General features: G+C 39.6%; 1 protein-coding gene across 2 annotated transcripts; it reads right to left on the bottom strand.

The window, feature by feature from the left end:
* On the bottom strand, nt 1-26,776 carry LOC143880209 (UDP-xylose transporter 3). 2 transcript variants are annotated; one of them, XM_077383021.1, is made up of 8 exons: nt 26,513-26,776; nt 26,277-26,434; nt 14,162-14,346; nt 12,531-12,598; nt 5,530-5,662; nt 4,881-5,042; nt 4,521-4,793; nt 1-553 (listed from the first exon to the last, which is right to left on the bottom strand). In XM_077383021.1, exons 2-8 carry the CDS (start codon nt 26,395-26,397, stop codon nt 437-439), a joined length of 1,059 nt encoding a protein of 352 aa, XP_077239136.1. In that variant the 5' UTR covers nt 26,398-26,434; nt 26,513-26,776; the 3' UTR covers nt 1-436. The 2 variants fall into 2 exon arrangements, with proteins under 2 accessions (XP_077239136.1, XP_077239137.1); XM_077383022.1 differs by having other exon boundaries at nt 26,277-26,428.
* Nucleotides 26,777-27,123: the final 347 nt, after the last annotated feature.

The raw sequence follows: 27,123 nt of genomic DNA, 5'->3' as shown, positions 1-27,123 counted from the left end.
TCCTGATAAATGAAGCACTTAACCTTCAATAATTTCTTAAACTGCAAAATATACAAACTGCTACAGATTTGGTTCACTACCCATATCATCATTGTTCATGCGAAAGAAGATTATCAAGCTTTTATCAGAGGGAAGAATCTGAACATATTATCATTTCCAAGTATAAGAATTGACATCTGGTAGTGAGATAAACAACGGGGATGTCTCAAAAACAAGAACCAAATGTTCGGTCATAAAATGACATCAAATCTGTTGAAGAAAACAAATATATTTCTTCCAAACTGTCATAACCAGTTTTATAGACTTGTCATCTCGACAAAACCCACCACTTGGAGATGCAATCCACACGGATTTTCTTTGCAACGCCTTGGCAGTCATAAGAGTTTTATCGGATGTTTTTTTGCCCAATGTCTATTAATTTTGATTGAAGTTGATTTTATGCACGCAGATCTTTGTCTGAGCTCCACACAGGGGCTATTGGAACTACACCATCTGTAATGAGGCCTGTTCCATTTTCGACGTTTATTAGAGGATCTGACTCGCTCTCCTTTGCCTGTTACAGTTTGTGAGAAGGGAGAATTAGCACTTTAGAGATGACAGGAGAAATTACGATAAATTAAACAAATAAGAAAGTTTATAAATGACATTCACAAATTGTATAGTTGTATCTTCCCGGGCCCAACACAATAAAGTTTTGGTTCCGTTACTATTTACCAGCACAAAAGCAGAAAAGAGAATGAAATGTAGATTCGTAGACTCATGTACTGTGAAGTAGCAATTACAGCCATAAAAAATCTTCAGCTTGGGTGCCAATACTCTAGAATCTGACAATGCTTAGACGCTTCAAGTCATTATATAAATTATTTTCTACTTTCTCTGGAAGAAGAGATTGAAGAGGATGTTAACCACATAATAAGAGCAAGTTGGTTGAAGCTAAAGCATGCTCCAGGAGTTGTGTGACCGTAAAACACCTACCAAGTTAAAGGGAAAGTTTTATAAGAAGCTGTGAGGCCAGCCATGCTAAACGGCTCAGAATGTTGGGCCGCCAAGAAGCAGCATATTCATAAGATGAGTGTAGCGGAGGTGCGAATGCTTAGATGGATGTGCGGCGGCACAAGGTTAGATAGAATTAAAAATGAAGACATCCGTAAAAAGGTGAGGGTGGCACCAATTGAGGAGAAGATGAGAGAACACCGCTTAAGATGGTTTGGGCATATCCAACGAAGGCTTTTAGATGCTTCAGTGAGAAGAAGTGACTTGTGCCAAGTTGGAGTAAAAAGAGCAGACCGAAAACAACTCGGGTAGAAACAGTAAGGAAATACTTGATAGCTAGGAACATGACAGAGAACATGACCTTGGATAGGAGAGAATGGAAGAAAATGATCCATGCAGACGAACCCAACTAGTGTCAAGATTAGACTTACTCAATTTGAGCCGGGTAGATTCTTTCACCTTCTTCATGAAAATTTTCTAAAGGATTCGTTAGCCGACCCCGACTAGTTTGGGACAAAGGCTTTGTTGAGTTGAGTTGAGTTTCTCTTGCCACTCCTGATTTGGATTCCTGCTGCTTCTGGTAGCTAATAAAGCGAGGACACTATTGACAAATCATATCACCTATAATGTCTAGGAGCTGACACTGGTGGGAGATACAACCACATTACACTAGCACCTAGTCACATAATGTATATTCTAGATAGGATTTGCTAGGGACCATCGTAGAAGGCACATTTCAGGGACCGGCTGTTGCATGAGGAAGCAGCCACACAGGATCAGATTATGTCTCATTCATTTAATTCATCTGCGGCTGCACTCTCATGCAACAGCCGCACAGCGAAATGCCTTCTGCGATGGTCCCTAGCAAATCCCATCTAGATATCCTAATTAATCAACTACACAAATTAAATGTATTATAATGAAGCATTTGTTTCAACTAAATTTTAACATGTTAAACCCAATTAAGGGAAGAAAATTAGAATAATTGTTGGGAATCACTTGGCATTGGACTAGTGTTTACCTGATTTAAGGGAAGAAAATTAGAATAACATGTTAAACCCAATTAAGGGAAGAAAATTAGAATAATTGTTGTCACTTGGCGTTGGACTAGTGTTTACCTGGTTTACGATCCATATGACCATATTGTGAACCTGTATCATGTGAGCTGGTTCAACATAATTCATTCAAATAAACGAATTGCAAACTAGAATAATGCAACAATGGCTCACTATTAGTTGTTCCAGCATTTAGTTGTTGCTTTGTTCATGTGTAAGGGAAAGGGTGAATGGCTAGAACGATTCCCGTGTGTAAAGGTTCGAGAAACAACTTTTTCTCTCCAAGGAACCACCACCCTTTGCCTTTCTTTTGCATTTACATGCTTGAAATATAACAAGGCTTCCAAGATTTGTTCTATTGTGAATTGCCTCTCTCCAAACAACTCCAATCTAATGCTTACTCAGTAAAAGCAAAAAAAATCCTAAATGCTTACTCAGTAAAAGCAAAAAAAATCCTAACAGAAACCAACACATCTCACATGCTGACCATGTCATTTTGTAAGACTTCTCCCTATTTAGTGGATGATTTCCATACTACAAATAGGGGGTAGACGAACAAAATAGCTAAAAAGAGTAAAGAAATGAGCTCGCACACTTTAAAATTGATTGTATATCCCGATTTTTAAAAAATGATAGCCAATTTGATTGAGAAAAAGGCCGAGATGGTCAAGATACAAGGCGAAATAAGCCAAATAGAAAACAAGATACCACGGCGAAAATAAAGCTTTAAGGGGGGAGAGAATCAAAAAGACCTAGCGCGTCCTTAGAAACTCCATCTCTCGCAAGATCACCCACTTGGTTAGCGGAGCGGCGAACATGAAGAAAAGACCAAGAGAACCGAGCCATCCAATGGAACACTTCATCAAAGAGATGATCAAACCACCAAGGTGGCTTTTGGGATTTCTTGAACAACTTGATGGCATTCATAGAATGGCCTTCTACTCGCACATTTTCCACCCAATCCCTTGCTAACAATTTCAAACCTTGATGAACCGCTTTTTCTGCCTCCGATTGTATATCCCGAATTCCCGATCTTAAAAGCAGGAATCTTCCCTCATGGGTGCCGCTTGCGCCCCGGAATCATGATTCAACGCTCATTAGGAAGGAGCTTCCAGGTAGCGCGACCTCAAAGAGACAAAAACCGCTCCAATGGAGCTGATTTTGGTACACACCTTATCCATGACGGGGCCTTTCAACTGAATGCTTAGGATCACCAAAAAAAGGTGGGCCCACCATGTTTCCTACACTTGAGCGCAGATAAGCTTATCAGCGCTCGAGCGCAGGAACTGTTTTCTCATATATATTTAGGCACAACATATAAGAAGGGAGAGAAAAAATGGATGTCAAAATTCCCAGATCCCACGCTCACAATCGTATTCTATATGCAGCATTGAAAGGTGTGTATATACAATATGCATGTTTCTAACCTAAAAAGTCGCGGATGTATTTTTGCATTAATTGTGCATTTTTCCGTTCATGTTCTTTCTGCCAAACATCAAGTCGCAGCATGAAAAGATGTAAAGTTTCCGCTTTGTTTTCAATAAATTCCTTATCCAGATTTCTGATCACAAAGCGTCAGGCAACGAGAAGCTCAGCCAGCACAATGGCACTTGTATTATCTTCTTCTCCCTGGATGGCTTCTTCTTCTCCCACCTTAGATACAGCTAACAACCCGTCATCCGTGAAGATTTAGTGCTCGGCGAATTCCTCGGGTTCAACAAATTTTCATGGTCAGGCTGACGAACTCACTGCTTATCCATGCTATGTTACGTCTGTCCACCGCATCACATGAAGCTGGTCTCTCTTGCTGATGAACTCACAGCTTATCCATGCCATGTTACCTCTGTCCCTCGCATGGCCTCTCTCTCTCTCTCTCTCTCTCTCTCTCTCTCTCTCTCTCAATACAAGCCACAACACTAAATGCTACTAAGGAGGAGAAAAAAATGAAGGGGGAGTTCATAATTTCGAGGAAAATGACATCTTCTATAATTTTCTATTCCCTAGATCCAAACATGCCCGAAAAGACAAGGTGAGTTCGCCCCATTATCAAAACATTGTAGTGCCAATATCAGTAGCCTTAATTAAACATGAACAAGGTACCATTCATATACCAAAAGATGGAAATTTATATATGCTAATATTATATCACTTGATAAGCAACTGATATTTTTTTTCAATAATTAAATTCTTATAAATAAGAAAGCATGAATACAAACAAGGCAAACTAGACAGAGGTAGAGCAAAAGAAAGAGAAAACAAAATTGCAATCTTGGCATCTCATTCCATAATCTCAGACCCGTAGACGTTTTGTTAGAGAGATATTCAATCTTTTGACGGATGTATAGTGTTTATTTACTCATATTGATAGAGAAGCAAACACCTCTTCTGATCTATTGGCTAATTTTTGGAAGTAGTCCTCTTAGTGGAACAAAATTTAATGAATAAATGGAAAATGGAAGAAATTGAAAGTACCTGAGACAATTGTGCAGATGCCTCATTAGCCTTTTGTTGGCCCTCAAGATTGCAAAAGTAAGAATAAAGGATCATTCCAACTAAAGCAACCAGGATGCCAAAAATATTCCGCCAGCTAAATGGATCATGAAGTAGAGTATATCCAAAAGCCAAAACCAGACACGTTTTCAGATGTCCCAGGACTTGATAAGTGACAGGAGATGTTTTTCCAATTACGAGAAAAGTACTAAAGTTAACAGAAACAGAGATAAGGCACGACAGCACAATGAAAACCTGCATGGAAAATTATTTAGTCGTAAAAAATTTGAACAAAGAATTTAAGGGAAGAAAAATAGCATCCAAATGTTTTGCAATGCATACCAGCACTTGAGGTGTATACTTGAAGGCAAAAACATTTTGATTTGTCAAAAGTCCATCGAGAAATGGACCGGTGATGAACAGGGTCATTGCTTGATAGGGGCAAGATTGATATAAGAGTTGGGTCGAAGAGACCTTAAACCGCTTCTGGATAGTGTTTGTCATCTGAGAACTGATTAAGGTCTTAAACAACAAACTTTTAAAACCTAAGTTTGAGACGACTATTCATGTCTGAATTAGCATACTGCATCATCCTAGTTAAATGCATGGTAATTTTGGCCGAAATCCAAAATTTCGGCCAATCTAAAATTTTCAGATTTCGGTTTGGATTTCGGCCTAAATTTGATTATTTTGACCGAAATTGTAAAAATCTTGGCCAAAATGACTGAAATTTGAAAAAAAAAGAGGTTTCGGTAGGGACTAAAACCGAAACCGAAACTTAAATCCATGGTTAAACGCCCATTTAAAAAAAGAAATATGTTGCCAGCACTAGTTTTTCACTTGGAGAGGAAGGAAAGCATTTGAAATAAATTCCAGTTAAATGACAACTCTCATTACATCCTGCCTGATACGCGAAATTCAATTGCTTTTCTTTAAAATGGAAGCTTTAGAGTAAATGAAGAACAAAGGTTATATCACTTGGAAAGGATACAATTTGAGCAATGCAGGTTGTAACAACTGCAAGGAGAGATAAGACAGAACCCAGAACATTGAGCTGGAGATCCGTCACAGTGGCAATGCCAACACCCAAAAGAAGGATGACAAGTGAGAACTGGATAGTCCGACTGCAAATAGAAGAAAACTTTAGAACATTACAGTCATAAACAGGTAAAAGAATAAATAGGACGGCATAAATCACAGTTCAGATAGACTGGGATACACATGAGTGATACAAGTTTCCTCAACAAAATTAAGTGGTTGGCGTGAATTAAAGTTCAACCATACTAGTTCAAACATGAGGGAGCACAATTTGAAGTAGAACATTACAGTAATAAACAGGTAAAAGAATAAAAAGGACGGCATAAATCACAGTTCAGATAGACTGGGATACACATGAGTGGTACAAGTTTCCTCAACAAAAATAAGTGGTCGGCGTGAATTAAAGTATAAAAACTGCATGTAAGACTAAGACCCAAGCATGTTCAACCATAGCAGTTCAAACACGGGGGAACACAATTTGAAGAATTCTGCCACTGAAGGGTGCAGAATATCATAATATGTAATTTTTGTGTTGAAGTATAAAAACTGCATGTAAGACTAAGACCCAAGCATGGAAAATGAAGGGCCAGATTCAAGAAAGTAAAACAAGAGTAGCTAGCTGATTGAAGCCTGACTAAAACTATAATAGAGAAGTCAGTTATTAAGTTGCAGGAAAAACAAACCGCCATGAGAACATTGCCATTCAGAGATGAGACAAGCAGCTACGATCTACAGCAAATGAAAGGATTCTTCTTTTCATTGATTATTATTTGACAAAGAAAATTTATTAAAAGAAACATTCAATGGCTTAGCAGAAGTCTTGCTTATCCATGGAGGTTTGAACGGGGGGTTGATGAGATTTTGGATCGAGCGGTGGGATCCTCCATCTCATTTCACCATGTGAGAAGAGCGGCTAACAGTAAGGCTGATCGGCTCGCTAGGGAGGGAGTGGCAAGGGCGTCCTTGGAAATTTTTTACTTTCTCCACTCTTGATGGTTGATGTTCGGGCTTGAGTTTTTCGTCCTTTTTTTCCATGATCTACATTTTTGAAAACGCAAGTTTGCAAGACTTGGTCTGAGTTTTTGACAAAGAGTTGATTCAAGACGAGTTAGGCCCAAGCGAAGTCAAAAGATTCCATGCAAATTTTAGTCTGAATGCTAACTCAAGCCAAATCGACTCAGTTGAGTCTCAAATCATTCAATGAGCTTTCTAACTATGTTATATACATGAATATACATACATATGTAAATGCAAACATTTATAGGAGCTGATATTCCCACTCTCATTTCAATAGAGATAGCCCAAGTTGTCGTGTGCAACATTAATGAGAGCTAGTATGAGGACACAACCGTTCCAAGGAGGTTCCTAACAGACCTCCATATTGTGTAAAGTGTCCAACGCCGGAAGTAGGTGATTCTAGACCGGCTAGTGACTCCTTCCCTCTTTGGCTATTTGTTAATACATATATCCAGTTCCCCGCTGACTAGAATATGAGTTGGTTTCCCACTGACTGGACTCACAAATAGTGCATTCAGCAGTAGGGGTTCGAATCCTCTATAAATTCAGAGAGTGTTTTACGGCTGTGACCGAACGCGACTCGAGGAACTGGCAAAACGGTCTTCCAGTTGTCATCGGGGGGCAACAGGGGGTAAATCCGCTGGCAAAGCAAAGACAGCTTGAGACTTTCCTTTGCTTTGGTAAGGAAAGGGGTCAGGAGCGCGATGTCTTCCTTGCAAGAAGCCTTGCAGAGAGATACGGGATTAGACGGCTTCAGTTGGTGTTCTCCCTTGGGAAAGTCTGAATTATTCACACACACACACACACACACACACACACACACACACACATATATATATATATATATTATTTACCTCGTGAACGTTGTAACAACAGGCTATAATTACATTGTAGCTCCACATATCTAAACTCACCCCTCCATGGCTCCATCATTTATTATAATGGTTGGAATGCATAATTAACTATTTCTTTCTCACAAAGCAGCTTCAGCACCAAGCTATAAATTTTATCATGTCAAGGATCCTAACAACTGAATGAACGCCGTACAGCTCAAAAGAAGCAAAGAAGTAGCATGAGTGCAAAAGTTTCAGCTAAAGTTCACATGATCTCATCTCTTGGAAGAATATATAAACCTTCTTGACCTCTTGGCAGTTGGCATAGAGACGCCAGCAGAGTGTTGTAAGCAACCACATCTAAAAGTCATCCCCTTAAGAGAATTTTTTTTTTCAAACACCTTCAATAATTCAGATGGATTTCCGCCATCTCATCCCTTCATGAAAATGTGTAAATTTTCGGCCTCCCTAAAAGTCAGACTTTCCTCCATCAAAGCATGTGACTATAAGGTTGTTTCCATAGAGAAAGAAGAGGAACCAAACCATATATTTGATACTTGACTTCGAAAAGAAATCAAATAGCCCTTTTCGTAAAGGACTAACAGAAATTATTAGCAAATTGGCTCTGAAGCACACCAAGAAGCTCAACATAGAAATGTTAGGCTTGATTACAAAACCCCCATCTTTCATCTCTGAAAAAATCCCAAATCATAGATAATTGCTAGAAGCTACATAAGATATCTAGGAGGACATGATAGCTCTTTATGCTATCAGAGAAATACAGAAGATTTCCTATTTTCAAAGGAAAAACAGGAGAGAAGAATCTCTTCCCCTTCTCAAGACGTATTTGACAAAATTGGTTACAAATTTTATACGGAAAGATCAATGATGAATTCAATTTCGTGTTGGGGGCTACAAAAATCGCTACGATGGGATCTATACTGCTATTAATATCCTCGAAACCAGTGTTTTAAAATGCAGATGTGGGTCAAAACACGGCCAACGAAATCCTAGTGGACTCGGCACGATGCTGTCAAGTACTTGGTTAATGCGGCTGAGTACTCGGTTGATGCGGTCATAACTCCGGAGAGTCAAAGGAGTTTTGATTGACTTTGTAGGGCAAAATGCGAACTCTGACAAGAACACTGCCAAAGTAAAAGGGAGTCGACACGGGAGAGTCCATGATGATGCATGGGAGTTTTGAAACTATGCTCGAAATTGGGAAAACACTAATCCCAAACCCAGAACTTCATATAATTTAACAATTTGGGAGATGTGAAAATGAAGTAGTAGTTGAGATTTGGGAGATGTGAAAAAGGACTCGGGAGAGTCCACGATGATGCATGGGAGTTTTGAAGCTATGCTCAAAATTGGGAAAACACTAATCCCAAACCCAGAACTTCCTATATTTTAGCAATTTGGAAGTTGTTGAAATTTGGAAGATGTGAAAATGAAGAAGCTGTTGAAGGAATTTAGGAAGGTTTCTCAACTCCTTCAAAACTTGTTATCAGCAAATTATCACATGGATGCTCTTTGCAACTAGCGATCTTGAGTTCAATAATGAGAAGTTAATGGAGTCTTGCTGGTAAGCAAGGTTTTAAATTTCGGTTTCAGTCATCAGCGAAACCGAAACATTTCAATTTCGGTATGAGATTTCGGCCGAAAACTTGAAAAATCATGGAAAAATTCCGGTACGAAATCACAACCAAAATCCAGGTGAGATTCTTCACTGCTGGTTTTTTTTATGGCGTTTTTTTAGAAATTACTTAAAGGGATCTCGTTGTTCTTCTCTTTTCTGTGAGTGGAGATCATTTTTGTCAGGGTTTCTGTCGCAATGTTGACATTTTCAGTCACAGAAACTTTATTTTTTTTATCTGAAAAGTTGAACATTTCACATATTTAGACCAAAACATTAACGAAATCCCTAAATACAGGGCGAAATCTGGTATTTTTCCGAATACAAGTAGATTTCGTTTCGGTAGTAGATGAAATAAAAATGTTTCGGCCGAAATTTGAAGCCGTGATGGTATGTGGGAGAATGAGGATAAGGCTTCTAATACATAACAAATGCCACTCACTCTAGCAGCTGCACAAAAACTATATTGGACATAAATAAACCCTAGTTTTTTGGAAATTTTATTTTCATTGAGATTGGTTTTATGGTCTTTATGTAAAGAGTTTCTTATAATTTCCAAAATGACATCATATGATTTTGATAAATAATGTTATTTTGCTAAATACCCTGGAATTAAAAACCCCCAAACCTGAACTTTCTCTCCTTCTCTTCCCCCTTTCCCTAGGGTTCGTACCCGAACAGCCGTCATTCACGTTGCCAACACCATCACCAGAGATTCACGTCAAAATTCGGAGTTTGACATATCTTCTCCATCTCCAACCACCACATGCTAGAAGTTCCGCGAAAAAGCAATCACTGAAGGTGGAGTTTCCGCACGAACTACAGCACTTGCCATATCATTTTTTCGGACGACTCACGTTGTGTGTCATCTATTAAATGGATGCACTTTGCTGAGAGAGGAGAGAACAAAAGTGGAAAAGGAAACAGATGGGGATTTCTTCTGACAGCCGTATTGTAGAATTCTGGCCACTAGTTGTAGTTGTGCCGTAGGTCGAGTGGTTATACGATGTCGCACAGGTGGGGCAAATTGTTCCACACCAACACAGACTAGCTGGCCTGTGTCTGATTACCCTCAAACCGAAAAATAAAAGTTTGTGGTTGTATAGTTGCATCACCATCTGGCCACCAGCAACCGACAAAAAGGCCAGACGACGAAACCTGGACATATAGTTGTCAACCCGTGACTCGACTCGTGACTTGATTTCTTAATTTTATGACTCGTGACTCGACTCGACTCGACTCATGACTCGTAAGAGTTTTTGACAAGAACAGAAATTTAGTTGAAAAAATATAACTATATATCAAAAGGTGAAGCATGTACATTGTTAAAGTATAAAAGATAAATAACGTCTTCCTCCAACAGCTTAAGCTTTTGGAGAAGTTGGCAAGTTAACATGGTATCAGAGCCAAAGGTCTCAAGTTCAAACCTCCTGAATAGCAAAAATCCTTATGCGATGGTCGGCCCAAAGTGGGACCACATGTGCCACGTGTTTGCCAAGTGGGCCACACGTGCGGGGGAATGTTAAAGTATAAAAGATAAATAACGCCTTCCTCCGACAGCTTAAGCTTTTGGAGAAGTTGGCAAGTTAACATACACTTTCAAAAAAAAAAAAAAAAAAAGATGAAGCATGTAAAAACTATAACCCAATAGCACCTAGATAAAGCACTAAGCCAAAAATATAAATAACTATATGCTTGTAACTTGCATGCACAAAAATAATTAAGTTCAAAGTTCCAACTTCCAAGTTTTCAACCATCAAAACAAGGAGGCTTTCCCAGCAACTCGACTCGACTCGTAAGTTGACTCGTAAGAGTCTTATTTTTTCGAGTTGACTCCCAGCGACTCATTCGAGTCACTAGACGACTTGGACGAGTCTTCAAAAGAGGCGAGTCACCCATGCGACTCACCTCGAAAGCCTAGCGACTCGACTCGACTCAGGAGTTGACTCGTACGACTCGTAAGAGTTTGAAAATCTGCAAGTCACCCATGCAACCAGCCTAGAAAGCCCAACGACTCGACTGGACTCGGGAGTTGACTCGTACAACTTGTAAGAGTTTGACAACTATGCCTAGACAAGATAACTAGTCATATACCAACTCCGGCCTTTTCGACATGTAGTGGGACACACAAAAATAAACAAAGGGTTTTTGAATCATCAAGCCGCTTTCTTGTTGTTTCCCATTGAATAGAGGTTGGACTATCGAAAGTAAGGCACCGCCCGAACTGTGCTACTGACCAACAATCAACCAAAAGGGGAAATATGGGGAGAAGGTTTTGCTCGAGGGAGATGAAGAAGAGAAGTCTGGGTTTTTTTCTTTTTTTTTCTTTTGATAGTTCCGTCATTAAATTTGACTTCCATTTCTGTAAAATAGTGAAACTTGTTTTAAATGATGAAAAAAAGAAGTAAAAAACATTGTTAAAACTACATTTTAAGTATTGATTATGGGCAATTCTTGTCCAACACATTTTTGTGCAGCTGCTAACATGAGCTGCACTTGTTACAGGTTAGAAGAAATAAATATATATTTATACATACGGGATTTGCTAGGCCATTTTGCGGCTGACTTTTGCATGATAGGACAGCCACACAGGCTCACTTTTCAGCAGATTTTTTTTTTTGAAAGTTACTTTTCAGCAGACATTGTCTTTTCCATTTAATTCTTCTGAGGTGGGGCTGTTCTCTCATGCAAAAGTCAGAAGCGAAATGGCTTTCCACGTATCCGATTAGCGCTAAAGCCACTCCATGATCATTAAAAACAGCCCCTGACGAAAGTTCAAGGCTTGAAACTACTTGCCGCTTTCAAGAACTAGTATAGCTTGAACTGGAGTGGCTAACGGAACAAGATTGCCTTCTCTTGCCTAGCAAATCTCTATATGTATATACGTATGCATAAAGAGGTCTATAACTTACTATCTCTAGGGGACATCATGCTTCCCATATCCACAAGACAGATATCGACGCCATTTCTAAACAGGCCATTGGGATTTCTGAATTTTGTATCTAACATTAGTTTCCATCATACAATGGGTATCTTTGGCTCCCAATTGTGGTGATTTTACTTTTACTCCAATGAACTCTGCCTTTTTAACATAGAGACATTATTCATCAAGAAACTGTGAAAAGGAAAACTAGAGTCAAGGCTCAAAGATAATTTTAAGAAACTCAATTATTGGACCTGTAGAATGAATGTTTCATTCTCTCACACAAAACCACATACAAAATGGCCATGAGTTCCACAAAACTGCTGAAGGTTTCACCAAACAAAGAAGCTGTTTCATAGTCATAATGTTGCACCTCTAACACAACACAAAGGAAAAATCAATAACTATATAATTCTTCAATAGAAAAAAGGTGTTGTGTGTCAAAAATATGCTAACAAAAAACAAGGATGCAGAGCACTTCAAAATAGAGTAAAAATCATTTAAATCTTAGGCACATAAGCTTTGAATGTCAAGTGTGAACAGACCTGAATATTTTCCTGAAGAAAAGTGTTTCTAGAAGAACAGTAAAAGGAATGATTGCCAGCTTTGTCATCTGCAAATGAAAAGAGAGGATGAAACATCAGCAAGTAGAAGTCCCTATTCTCCCAAACAAGGAGGATAACTGGAACACTTGAGGTAATGAAGAGCTTAAATTCTAATGGGGCATTCTTACAATATATTTTAATGACCCAAGGCCAAGTAAAGTACTGGATGTCCTCAATGGCAACATGACAGTACCAATCCAAAGAAACGTCAACATGGACATTTTTTTTTTAAATGGCAAATGAATTTCATTGAAATAGAAACAGAGACCGAGGGGGTCCTTGACATTACAACGCAAAGCAAAGAAAGGAAAACATCGGCTAGAAAATAACAAGCAACTAACTAGTGAGGGAGGAAATCGAAGAGATCTAGCCTGTCTTTCGACACCCCTTCTCTAGCTAATCTATCCACCTCACCATTTGTTGATCGCCTTACATAGGAAAAATATATGGATGCCCCACCTATTCTATCCTGAATTTCATCAAATATGGATGCGAACCTCCAAGGTACCCCTTTTGAACCTCTAAGCCATCTAATGACATTGAGAGAATCTCCTTCCACTACGACCTTATCAAGGTCTACATTTCTCAGAAGCTTAATTCCATTGTATACGGCTCTCACTTTTGCCTCATTTGCATCTGCCACCCCGATGGATCCCCTGAATGCCCAATCATCACCCCCCTTCATTTCTCACAAGGCCTCCAATACCGGAGGGCCCTAGATTCCTTAAACTTGAGCCATCAAAATTCAGTTTTAGTACCCTTTGGGAGGGAGGCGACCATGCTTGTACTGCTTTGGTAGTGTTGTTGACTCCTTTGCCTATTACTCTCCACCCATGCCATAAATCATAAGCTGACACAAATGTAGATGCTGGCAGAGATTTCACGCATGAGATAGTTAAGGCAATGACTTTATTGAAGATGAAATGAGCTCCATTGGAAAATCCTAGTATTAATTTCCTTCCAAAGCACCCACATTGTAGCTAAGAAAGAGACTCGCCACAATGTTTTTCCTTTTCCTTTCCATGGAGCGAACGCCCAACTCTCCAAGGCATCCAGAATGGACATTATTGACCACAATAATCCATAGAATTAAATGAAACCAATCTTCCATGACAACGGTCACAGTTCAAAAACAACAAAGACAATTCCCAGGGAAAAATAATCTAAGGCATGATTGGAATGAAAAGGAAACCCTCTATCCCCTAGGAATGTTGTTTTGTATATAAAAACAACAGCAGTTTCCTAAACATATATCTGATGCAAAGTAATAACAGTTAATTTGTGTGAAGAGACGCTTCACATATCGATTACTTCAAAACAGAGTTATCAAGCAAGATGAGATGCAGTTTCTGAATAATTCCATTGGATGGTGCGCTAGAACAGTAGTACATGAGTAGAAAAGAATTATCAGAAAACATAGTATGTCTGATATTTGATCAGAAATGTATGGACTGTATTGTTAACCTAGGGTGATAAATAAATATTTCTATAGAGGCATGGGAAGATAAATTCAATATCCAGAGATGGCCCCAAGAGAAATATGTCCATCAGGATTAGGAAAAAGATTATACCTGATAAAAGCCAACAGAGTTGAAACCCAAACTAAGATTCAAAAGTCCAATAGAGATCCCATTAAGTATGCCAAAGCCCATTACAGCTCTGGCATCAAAAGGCTTGTGTTCGAATAGTTTCATCCATAACGCCACATGAAGAGAACAGAATGTGACCAGAAGATGCCAGCTTGTCAAAGTTGTGGCTGCAAATCAGGGAAGAAACATAAGCCCTACAATATCTTAATACAGATCAGGGAAGCACAACCATTTAATATATATAAAATTCAAAATATGTATGCATCCAAAGCCCAGAAATTTCAAGACAAAAGAAGATACAGCATACTTTGTGTAAGATCAGTTTGGTTATTTTATACGAGGTAGGGGTATTTTGGTCAATTTCCATGAGATAAGGGTATTTTGATAATTTTCTACAGGATAGGGTTGATTATTTTCTAGAAGATAGAGATATTTTGATCATTTTCTATGAAATATGGACATTTTGATCATTTCTGATCACATGAGGCTATTTTGATCATTTTCTATGAGATAGTGGGTTTTTTTTTTTTTTGATGACATAGGGTATCCCCATGCCATTTTAGGGCGGGACTAATCCCTATGGATGCACGCAATCACCCATAAACCACGTGATCAGAAATTATGATCTTGACTAATCCCTATGAGATAGTGGTGTTTTGGTCATTTAATTATGATATAATCAACAAACTAATCAAGCAAGTTCAAGGTTTTCTATGAGACTTGATGAAAAGACTTGTGTAATATGGTCACAGTTTACTTCTCATAAGTTTATGCATTAATGGGTTCATCTACGGTTCTGAACGGTCCAATTAAACCCTAAACCAGAGAGAAAGGAGAAGATTCGGCTGGCATCCTTACTTTTAGAGAAAATTTAGTGAAAGTGACGGACATGTTGCTCCAATGATAATCATTCACAGATGCATTTGTCGAAGAGATTCAAAAAACAGTATCCTTAATAAAAGATTTGGGAGGTAATCTCACATATTCAACATACACAACTTCATAATTTTTAATGGATATAAGTGACCTTAATCCATGATTAAATACTACTATAAAATGATGAATTGATGTAGAATCTATGTACATGGTGTATGAACCATCTCTAACATCCAGTCAGTGCACATGCCCATCAATCTAAAGTGTTCGAGTGATGGGCAAACTCTTGGATGTTCCACATCCTAAACATTGCATTGATCGACAGAACTAATCAATCTGATGAATGGAAATTTTTTCGATCACCCGTAATCTTCTTTCTTTATGAAGATGTTACTAATTAGATTAGTTAGGAACAATAGTGCTTGTGATCTGACGTTAAGACCCGTCTCATAGGTGACCCATTATTGAGACATCCCAATAGATGATATTGAACAGATGGAATGGTTGAGGTGGCATGAATTTCAGCTTCATCAATTGGACTTTTATTTCTTCTCCTAAGGGTGGTCCCACCTCGAACGCATGTCACTTACGTAACTTAAAATACAAATGGAAAAAAATGGAAAGCCTCTTTTGAGAAACGGGAAACCCCCCTTTGAGAAAAAACTCGTTCGTACATAGCAGAGGCCCCATCTGCATTCTTCTCCAACACTGTTGGAGCGCCCTTGGCGTCAAGGACTTCCAAAAGGCGGCCTTCATTTTATCATTCCTCGGTTAAAATTACTCAGTTAGAACCAAAAAAGAAAGGCAAGAAGAACAATAGAAAAAACTAGGGCAACCGGAGAAATGGTGACCGTGGCGATGCAGGGAGAATCATGGCAACCGGAGAGATCAGGGCAATCGAAATGTTCGTTCAGAAATCCATCGAAGCAGAGATGACACCTGGGAGGTGCAGCACTCAAAAAAGAAAAGAAGATTGGAAAGTGTTGCTCGAAGGCGTAAGAATGGAGATTTCGGAGACTGGATTTGCTCAAGGTGCAGTTTCAAAAATTTCAAAAAGCGTATGATGTGTCTGAAATGTTCCAAGATCTGGTCTGGTTTTGATAAAAAACCTACCATTACCGCAAGTCCAAGCTAGATTTCTCGCTAGACCTTGTTGGAGGCCTAGACAGCAAACGAGTTCTCAAACTCCTTTAGTCTCAGAGAGGGGACAGCAGGCTGAGCCTCCATCTGAAGCTCAGACGATGGATAATCAAACGCAGGATGTCTCGAATGTAGAGTCGTGGATAGAAAGGATACAACTGCAGTCTCTTTCAGATGTTAAGAGAGCCATATGAGGTAAAATCAGAGAGGAGCCGAATATGGAATACAGTAAGATGGAGGAATGGGTGAAAACGAAGACACAAGGAAAGGCATTAATAAAGAGGCGTGATGTCAGGGAGGTTCTCATCACTCTAGAAGGGATGAATGCTGAGGGGAAAAGAATGACTGGAGCAGAGACCCTGAGAATCCCTTCTCTGAATTAGAAATGTGTTACACTCGTTTCTCAGGGACACTAATAGCCTCATGGTGGTCAATTCAGGGGATCACTCCTCATGCTTGGGAGGAAGAAAATTTCCAAAAAGTGGGAAGTAGAATTGAAGGGTGTTGGCATTGATGATTCTTGCAAGGAAGGAAGGACGTACATTGAGGGTTGAATCCTGCTTTTGGCCTCTGGAAACATTCCAGAAACAATAAGGTACCGGTCTTCATAGACGATGACGTACAATGGATAGCAGTGTCGAAAGTAGAAAAGAAAAGGGCTCAATCAGCAGCGCCGCCGGATAATGGTGAATCGGAGGCTCATATCAGCGCTGGTTCTCAGTGACAATCCGACCAGAGGAGGATCGGTCCAGTGCAAATTAGCGGTGTGGCGCACGATAAAGGCGCAGGCCCGGTGCAGGATAGTGAAGAGGCCTATGCTTTTTAAAAAATTCGCATGGGATGAGGTGTCAGACTGATGGAACCCAGTCCTGCGATGGACCACACGTGTGGAGAGATAATCCTAGGAGGTAATTACCGGAAATGAATTGCTTGGGATTTATTTCGCACAGGGAGGAGCCAGTCTCTCAAGCCAGGAATTTAAGCTGTCTTGACTGGATGACCGGAAGTCACAAAAGCCCATTGAAGGGGACCCCTCAGTCTCGTGCGTGGACACGGGTGCAAAAAATGATTCAAAACATGGATTCTCCAGTCAGAGGCCCAAGCCCAAAAGTGCAGAGGAGCCCTCAAATGGATCTCTGGCTAAATGGTGTTCGAATGGGCCTCCAAATAGCAGATGCTGGAAAGAAAAAGAACATGTATTCAAGCCCTAGATCGCCTCTGATTTCTTTCTCCCCTGTTCCTGTGGCCCAATGTGAATCACCTAGGTCTCGTGGGCAAGCTCGTTCGAGAGAATCTCTCTCAAGTGGCGGTGGAGCTAAACTTTGGGGATCTTGTACAAGAAGTCGTAAGGTCAGATTCTCAGTCTAGAGAAGAGCAAAGAGACGGAGAAAAGAGTTACACATATCCTCTGGTGGAGCAGAATGTTAGAAGCACCAGTAAGGTGATTTCTTATAAGAGTTCTTGGCTGAAGCCTTGCTTAGAGAAACCGGGCCTGTATGACTCTAATCAAGACGGTGTATCTGTGCAACAACACTCAGGTATGCTTGTAGGATTTTCTAAAGAATTGGTACCCTTCATGTCTCCATTGGATGTCACTTTGCAGGTACCCGGGCAAGATCCATCAGTTCACAACTATACCCAGAATTCTCCCCATCCTGAGTGTCCAGACCTAAATTCGAATTCCGAATCAGTTTCAGTGGTAGTCAGAGAGGTGGAAGATATGATTGTGGCTGTTAGAGCTGAAGAGGACATTATCCCTATTGATTGGGATGGTCCAGAGGAAGATGTAATTGAGGAGTTTGTTAATCACGTGGTGGAAACGAGTAGAACTCTGGGATTATCATTCTCTGGCCTTATGTTAAGACTCAAAAAAATGTCGTGGGAAGGAGAAGAAAGAGAGTTAAGCCTCAGAGTTCAGTTGGATGCCAATTCTGAGTTTATCTCAAAGAAAATGATGAAGGAGTTGGCCAGACTTAAATCTGATATCAATTATGAAGGATCAGCAGTATGTGCATTGAAGGGGAAGCAGAAAAGCGGGAGTGTCAGAGGCACTCCTAAGGGAAACTTAAAAGGCACATTAAGGTCTCGATGAAGATACTCTCATGGAATATCAATGGGTTGGGTACCCTTAATAAGAAAGCTCAAGTGAAGGAGGTATTTTACAAGTATAAGCACGATGTTATGTGCATTCAGGAAACAAAATGGTCATCAGTGAACAGAGCTGCAATCAAAGGTATGGGTATTAGAAATAACTGGGAGTTTGTGGCGTTGGAATCGATGGGTGCTTCAGGGGGTATTTTAATAGTTTGGAACGCTGTGAAATGGGAGTTAATTGATTCATGGACTGGTAGTTTTTCTCTATCGACGGTATTAAAGAACGTGAGTGATCAATCATTGTGGACATTTACTGGTGTATACGGGCCGGTTGTAAGAGAGGAAAGAGGTCAGTTTTGGACAGAGTTAGAGGAGGTGAGCAATAGATGGCCATTCACATGGTGTATTGGAGGCGACTTTAATGAAATAAGATTCGTAGAGGAGAGATTGGGGTGTAATCATTATACCCAGAATATGGAAGCCTTTGCGGAGTTCATTGCAGCTAAGGAACTCATGGATATTCCTCTTTTGGGGGCTCGGTTCACATGGTCGAGAAACGAAAGTCATAGCAGATTAGACAGATTTCTTATATGCCTCAGATGGTTGGATAGGTTCCAGGATGTTTGTCAAATGGCTCTCTCTCTCTCATTCTGCGTCTGATTACTGTCTGATTTTATTGGATCCCAGGATTGAATCTTGGGGTCCGATCCCTTTCAGGTTTGATTTAGCATGGTTAGAGTATCCCAAGATGGATGAGAAATTGGGGACATGGTGGGTGGAGCATAAGGCAGCGGGGGCCTGCTGACGTGGTGATCGGTTCCAAGTTGAGGCATATTAAGAAGAATCGCAGAAAATGGAAGAGGGAGAGGGAGAGGGAAACAGCAATGAGAAAAGAATGGCTGCTTAATAGAATAAAAGACATAGTTGGGAAGGAAGAAAACAGGGAGGCATGTATAGAAGAAATGGAGGAAGTTGGTCTCCTGAAAGAGGAGCACAATCGGCTTGTTCTTCAAGAAGTGATTTCTTGGAGGCAGAAGTCAAGGGTGAAGTGGTTGAAAGAGGGTGATAAAAATACGACGTACTTCCATGCTATGGCTTATATGAGAAGAAGGGGAAATAGGATTGAAGTATTGAAAGTTGATGAAGAGATCATTGAGGGAAAGGAGAAAATAACTAAAGAGATTGTGGATTATTATCAGTCATTATACTCTTCGGAGAGGTTGGTCCGCCCCTACCCTGAGGGGGTCTCTTTTGATAGTTTGGCGGAGATGGACAATTGTTCCCTTGAAAGGCAGTTTGAGGAAGAGGAGATTGAGAGAGGGTTATTTTCTTTGGGCAGAGACAAGGCGCTGGGTCCAGAAGGATTTTATTTGGCTTTTTTCCAAGAGTGTTGGGGTTATGTGAAGGAGGATATTATGAGGTTCTTTGAAGAATTCTATCTCGGAATGGAGTTAAATAAAGCTATTGGTGCCACTTTCATCACTTTAGTGCCAAAAGTAAAGGGGGGTCTAAAGATTTCAAACTTTAGACCTATAAGCCTAATGGGTTGTTTATATAAGGTTTTAGTGAAGGTACTTGCTGAAAGATTAAAAAGGGTGCTCCCAAAATTAGTTTCTTCATCTCAGTGTGCCTTCATTAATGAGAGGCAGACTGTGGATTGCTCCTTGATTGCTAACAAGACAATTGATTATCATGCTAAAATGGGGTCGGAAGGAATAGTATGCAAGTTGGACATGGAAAATGACTATGACAAGGTGGAGTGGCAATATCTTGATTACTTGTTGGGGCGTATGGGTTTCGGTGCTAAATGGAGATTGTGGATGAAGAATTGTATATCGTCAGCTTGGTTTTCTGTATTAGTTAGCGGGTCTCCAAAAGGTTTTTTCAATTCTTCCAAAGGTTTGAGACAATACGATCCCCTCTCTCCATTCCTCTTTGTGTTGGTAGCAGAAACTTTAAGCAGATTATTTTTATTTTTATTTTGAAAGTTAACTTTAAGCAGATTATTGATGAAAGGAAAGCTAGAAGGTTTAATCAGAGGCTTTTTAGTGGGTGAGAATCAGATAGAGATCTCTCATTTGCAATTTGCAAATGACACGTTACTGTTCAGCTCCTCGAATCTTCTCATTGTGCGAACCTCAAAACGATTATTAGGTGCTATGAAATGATCACAAGTCAAAGAACAAATTTCTACAAATCAAAAGTGTTCGGGATTAACATATCAGACGAGAAACTAAAGGGGTTGGCTGGTATTATGGGGTGCTCGGTAGACTCTCTGCCCTCTACCTATTTCGGGCTTCAGTTGGGGATAGGCAAACCAAATAAGGAAAGTTGGGAACCTATTGTTGCCAGGGTAGAGAAAAGGCTTGAAGCATGGAAGAGAAATCTGGTGTCAAAGGGGGGGTAGACTGACATTGATTAAGTCGGTGTTGGCAAACATCCCAATCTACCAGTTATCAGTTTTCAAATGTCCTATGAGCATCATTTTAAGAATTGAAAAGATCCCGAGGCGTTTTTTATGGGGAGGGGCTAATGATAAAAAAAAAAGGATTCCCTTTAGTAAGTTGGGAGAAAGTGTGTAAACCCATTAAGGCTGGCGGCCTTGGTATAAGACGCATAAAAGAGACAAATCAAGCGCTCCTAGGGAAGTAGCTTTGGAGATATGGAAAGGAGGGTCACAATTTATGGGCGGAAGTTATTGTTAGCAAGTATGGATCGTGTAATGGTCATTGGGGCACGGAAGATAAGTTCAAAAAATCACAGAGAACTATTTGGAGGGATGTTATGTTTCTTAAAGTGAAGTTCATGGAAGGGATCAAGTTCAGAGATTACGCTGGGGATAGAGTCAGGTTCTGGTGGGGCAAATGGTGTACAGCGGATGCTTTGAAAGATTTATTTCCACAGTTGTTTGTCTTAACGGTGCATAAGGAGGTTATGGTTAAATATTGTTTTAACAGGATAGAAGAGTGGTATGGTCTCCAGCCTGCAGAAGAAGATTTTTCAATAGGGAGTTAGAAACAATAGGGAGATTTCTTCAGATTCTGGAAAGTTGTTACATCAAGTCATTAGGGGAAGATAAAAGAATTTGGGTCTGGAACTCAGGTGGAGAGTTCTCGGTAAAATCATTCTATCACCATCTCCTACCTTGCCTCAGTATCTCTAAAGTTGCCAAAGTGGGACATTCATGCTCCACTGAGGGTATGCCTATTTCGGTGGACAGCGATGCTTGGGAGAATCCAGACCATTGATTTCCTTAGAAAGAGAGATATGTGGTTCATAGATTGTTGTCCCCTATGTATAGAAGCAGGGGAAACGGTGGACCATCTATTGATTCGCTCCAAGTTAGCTTCAGAGGTATGGGGCAAAGTTTTAAGTAGATTTGGGATCAAGTAGGTGTTCCCGGCATCGCTTGTGGAATTATTTGAATGTTGGAAGTTGGCACCTTGGAAGGGTACCGGAAGGATCTTGTGGTATGTTTCTTTTTTAGTTACTATTTGGGCCCTGTGTAAGGAACGTAATGCTAGAGTATTTAAGGGTTATTCTAAGGGAGCCCGGTACATATTCAATAAAGTAATTGCTATGTCTATCTCATGGGTCCAAACACTAGAATATTTCATATCAGTATCGACTTATGATTTGTGGCATGGGTGGAGAGAGATATGTATGGCCTCTTCTAATAGGCCGAAAGTAGCACAAGCTTGGTCCCCTCCGCCTCAGGGGTTTCTCAAATTGAACTTCGATGGTTCCAGTTTGGGGAATCTGAGGACCGCAGGTATTGGTGGGATATTAAGGAACGAAAAAGGGGAGGTCATTTGGACTTTTAGTGGTCCAATCGGAGAAGCAGACTCAAATGAGGCGGAAGTTCAAGCCATTCACCAAGGATTTAAGTTTCTACAAAGTGTAGACATAAACAGGGTGATGGTCGAAGGTGACTTTCTCAATGTCATAAGATGGCTAAAAGATCCACTTAAGGTACCTTGGAGATTCGCAGCTCTATTGGATGAGATTCTGGACAGGGTGGGATCTTCTTTGATATCTTTCAATCATATAAGGAGGTCGGCAAATGGTGAGGTGGATAGGCTCGCCAGAGAAGGGGTTCATAGGCTGAGTTGAGCTCTTCGATTTTCTCCCTCCAAATTTGCTAGCGTCTATGTCTTTTCCCTATGTAATTTTCGTCTTTATTTGGTTTTACTATGTATCTTTTCGAGACCGCCTCGGTTTCGTTTTTTAATGAATTGATCTTTATCATTAAAAAAAAACAATAGAAAAAACTACAGCGATGCATAAATAAATATATTATAGGACCAATCATTTGTTAATCTCATGTAAAAATATATCTAAAATCAACACAATGCAAGTACCATCAATACTCTCAACTTAAAGAGGTTTTATTTATTGTTAAACATCCCCCCACCCAAATTATTAAAACATGGTAGTGCCGATATCAGGAGCCTAAATTTATGCAAGATCCTATTTTTCCTTGACAGAACTTCAAAGACGAGACAAGAAAAATTAAGTCAGTTTCAATCTTTTCAATATCCCTAATTATTTCAAACAAGAAAACAGGTATCCCAAAAAAGAGGAAGTGTTCTAATCTGACATTTTCCCTAGCCAACTGATATAACCTAGGATAAAACCTGTATCAAGTCATTGGGTAGCTCTTGATAAAAAAAAATTACAGCAACTTACCTCAAGTCTGTGAGCAAACTATTGAGATAAAAACTGCTCAGAAAGTCTGATCTAAAACCCAGCAGATCAAAAGAATAAATAAACCTGCAACAAAAACTCACAAACAGCTTTTCTTGATTCACGTTGTCATACCCCGCATTAAAAGCAATCATAAAAGTCCGTTTTTAGTTTGAGGCCCTACAATTGTTGACGACTTTTCCAAAGAGTCGAAGCCAACCTGGACCATCTAAAACAGAAGGAAACCACTCAGCGAATATAAAAAAGCTGCTACCTAAGGTTTCTAAATATAATGGACTTTCTAAAAAGAAATGACAGTAGTAGGATTGTAGGAAACTCTTAAAATTCCTAAATTTGAAACTCATTTTCTAAAATAACTAAATAAGACTCCTACTAAAGTAAAATAACTGTCCAGCTAAAATAAATAAAAGAGACAATTCAAACTGGTGTCGTATTGAAGTGGGTTCCATCCAAGCAGTGGCTGAAAATCCTGGTTTCCCATTTACGAGAAACAGCAGATCCTGGTTCCCTTACTCAAGCAGCAGCCGATCCTGGCTTTGGTTCACAAGCAGCAGCCTTCCCTTTCCTTTCATACGCCTTAATAATAGCAGGTCGAACCAGTGTTTAAAAACATGGATATGGCACGGAAGGCAGCCGAAGAAAATCCTAGTCGACTCGGCATGACGCAGTCGAGTACTCGGTCGACGTTGTCATGATTTAGGAGAGTCAAATGAGTTTTTATTGACTCTGTAGGGAAAATGCGGAACGCAGATGCAGAGCAACGCGGCCAAGGTAAAAGGGAGTTGATGCGGATGTGGGGGCGTTTTAAAACTACGGGTTTAACTGTTTTATCTCCATGAGCAGCATATCCTTGCACTTCCTTAGTCACCCCCTCTTGAAAAGAACTCACCCTCAATTTTGCAACTTCATGCGCCCCATAATATGGTGAAAGATGTTTTACAATGAATGTGACACTAACACACAAGTCTGGAGGCAATTTCACCTTATAAGTATTATTATTAATTTTCTGCAGAATCTCGTAAGGACCAATCTTCTTAGGATTGAGCTTGTGAAATTCACCACTATAATATCTCTCATTTGACAAGTACACCCTCACTTCATCTCCAACTTCAAAATAAGCTTCCTACAATGTCTATCCACATTCTCTTCATATTTTGCATAACTAGCCTTAATATTAGCCCAAACTAATTCATAAATAGTCACCAAATCAGTTATCAATTAATCCATCCTGTAATTCAGCTTTCCAGCAATAGGCATAGCTGCATAGGAATGAGATTAAGTGTTCCTTGTCGATTACGACCAAGAACCATTTGAAACGGAGACAATCCAGTCGTCCTATTTTTGGAAGAATTAAAGTCGAAATTGATCTTTGGTAGTACAAGACCCCAATTTTCCATGACTTCCACTTGAGACCTCAACATATTTCATAATGTAAGATTCAACGCCTTTGTTTGACCGTCGATTTTAGGATGATAAGAGCTTCTGAATTTCAAAGAAATCCCAAGCTTTCGCCACAAATTGTTACGAAAAAAAATATATAAAGTCAGTATCTTGGTCTAATATAAGTGTTTGAAAAAGCATCATACCGCAACACCTCTTTGAAAAAATAAATTCGCAATCTTGCCAGCATTATGTACTGTCAACAACAGCCAACATACTATCAGAAACCCTCGGAGTTCGAGGAAGACCAAGTACAAAGTCCATGTAAACATCTAAGGGTAAGAAGGAATGGGTAACAGAGTATACAAACCAGCATTTGTAGATGTACCTTTAGAAGTTTGAAATACTCAGAGCTTGTTTATATATAGAGGAATATGACTATCCAAGCAACATTCAATATATATATATATATATATATATATATATATATATATATATATATATATAGAGAGAGAGAGAGAGAGAGGAATAAGATTGTGCGGTCGACCGCACCAAGCTTAGGTGCGGTCGAGGGCCCCAAACTCATGTGGGCCCACTTTGTTAGGATGATCCAAAGCATTCATTTGAAAGGCCCTTACAGAGATGGGGTATGTACAAAAAATCAGCTCCATAGGATCATCCTAACCTATCCATTTGTGGAGGTAAAAATGGACAGACACCGTTTGCCACAAATCTGCCCATATTTGGCCTCCACTTTTGGAGGGGTTAGAATGATCCAATGGACCTGATTTTTTGTACACACTCTATCTATGATGGGGCCTTGCAGATGAATGGTTTTGATCAACACAAAAAATGTGGGACCCATGTGTTTGGGCCCTCGAGCGCACCTAACCTTAGGTGCGCTCGACCGCACACTCGTTTTCCTCATATATATATATATATATATATATATATATATATATATATATATCCAAGCTCGGCAAAAAGAACCTCTCTTCTTTTATCTCGTCAATTCTCCATTAATTTGAATTTCTATCAATTTGTCAGACAGCGAAGCTTTTGTTCTGTCATCTTCTAGGATAACACCTTACATTCCCATCATTGGACCCACCTTCGTGCTTGCTTGACCTTTCTCCTCGTTTAAAGGACTCTTTGGCCATATTTTATGTGAATTTTGTAATAAATTGAAATACTAATACAATCAACAATGGATAAATAGAACTTATAACCAACAACTCTAAATTCAAGTATTCTAAACAAGAAGATCCAATATGAGGAACAGAAATTACATGGCAATTAAAGTATAATCAAGGCAAAAATTACACACATTTATATTTAAGAAAAAAGAAAACAACTTCACGCAATTAAGCCACGCAACCCTTAAATTCAAAGTAACTACAATTAAAATCGGCATGTTCACCCCCACAAACCACAAAAACTAATCACTGATATTGCAAATTAACATAATAAAGTCTATGATCTTTGTTGAAGAATAAGATCCTTGCAGAAGAGATAGCTCACATACAAAAATTATGTGCATTTATATTAAACAAAAAGAAAACAAATTCAAGCCTCACACAACCCTAAAATTCGCAGTAACTACAATCAAAATCAGCATTTTCACGCCACAAATCACAAAAATCTTAGCTCTAATATTGCAAATTAACGTAATAAAGACTGATATTCGTTGAAGAATAAGATCTTTGCAGAAGAGATCGCTGGCATAAAAAAAATTACACGCATTTATATTTAACAACAAGACAACAAATTCAAGCAATTAAATCACACAACCCTAAAATTCATAGTAACTAAAATCAAAATCAGCATTTTCAAGCCACAAATCACGAAATCTTAGCTCTGATAATGCAAATTAACGTAATAAAGACTATGATCTTCATACCGAAAGTAAACCCTAGCGAGCTGATAAGTGCCTTGTTACAAATCACGATTGAAACTGAAGAAACCACAGACAGAGACAAAGCCCCTACGGTTCCGAGCTGGAAACGCTCGCTCTCGCTCATCTTTCACCCTCTTGATCAGTTATTCTGAGATCTGGATCTAAAATTATACACATCATATCACAGAAAACAAAAACCTAACAGAAGAAAAAACAAAATGTGAGATTAGAAACCCTACCTCATTCCTGGATTTGTGAAAAGATAGTGAAAAGGAATTCGATGGAAATCAGAAGAGAAATCAGTTCAACTCCAACGAATTCGAAGAAAGAAAATTTCAGAAATGCAGGTTTTGAAACCCTAGATCAGGTTCGAATGATAAAAGAGGAGAGAGAGTTAGAAACCCTAGATCTGGTTCAAATGATAAAAGAGCAGAGAGAGAGAGAGAGAGATTTTGTATTTTACTCTCCTCTTTCACGCCGATGAGTACGGTATTTTAGATGAAATAGCGCGAGCTGCAATTGATAATACGCCCCTGGGTTTATGGATACTACGAAGGTGCCCCTTGGAATGAGGTCACGATCTAATCATTAGTCACCAAATGAGATATTTCTTTTCTTTTTTTTTGGCACTGATCGATACGCACCCCCTATACGATAATTCGCACCACTGTAAACGTTAGAAAAGCTTTAAAGTCTGCCACAATAAGGGGTGCAACTTGGGCGGGCTCAACCCGAACCCGGGAAAAAGTCGGGTTGGGTTGAGTTCGGGTCGGGTTCCGGTTCAGGTTCGGGTAGAGTTTTCTCAATCCGGGTTGAGTTCAGATCGGATTCGGGTTGAGGGCTTGGACAA

This window comes from Tasmannia lanceolata, unplaced genomic scaffold (genome assembly GCF_043159265.1).
Source record: "Tasmannia lanceolata isolate RefF3 unplaced genomic scaffold, GAP_Taslan_0.1 ptg000006l, whole genome shotgun sequence".
Taxonomy (NCBI): domain Eukaryota; kingdom Viridiplantae; phylum Streptophyta; class Magnoliopsida; order Canellales; family Winteraceae; genus Tasmannia; species Tasmannia lanceolata.
Note: the sequence above shows the minus strand (reverse complement) of the source record. Positions and strands in the feature narration are given on the sequence as shown.

Coding starts and splice junctions, on each gene's coding strand:
- LOC143880209 (XM_077383021.1), bottom strand. CDS start 26,397: ATGAGCGAGAGCGAGCGTTTCCAGCTCGGAACCGTAGGGGCTTTGTCT. Junction 12,599..14,161: donor ACTCTGTTGGCTTTTATCAG/GTATAATCTTTT, acceptor TTTCATTTGCAG/ATGACAAAGCTGGCAATCAT. Junction 5,043..5,529: donor CAACCTGCATTGCTCAAATT/GTATCCTTTCCA, acceptor ATCAGTTCTCAG/ATGACAAACACTATCCAGAA.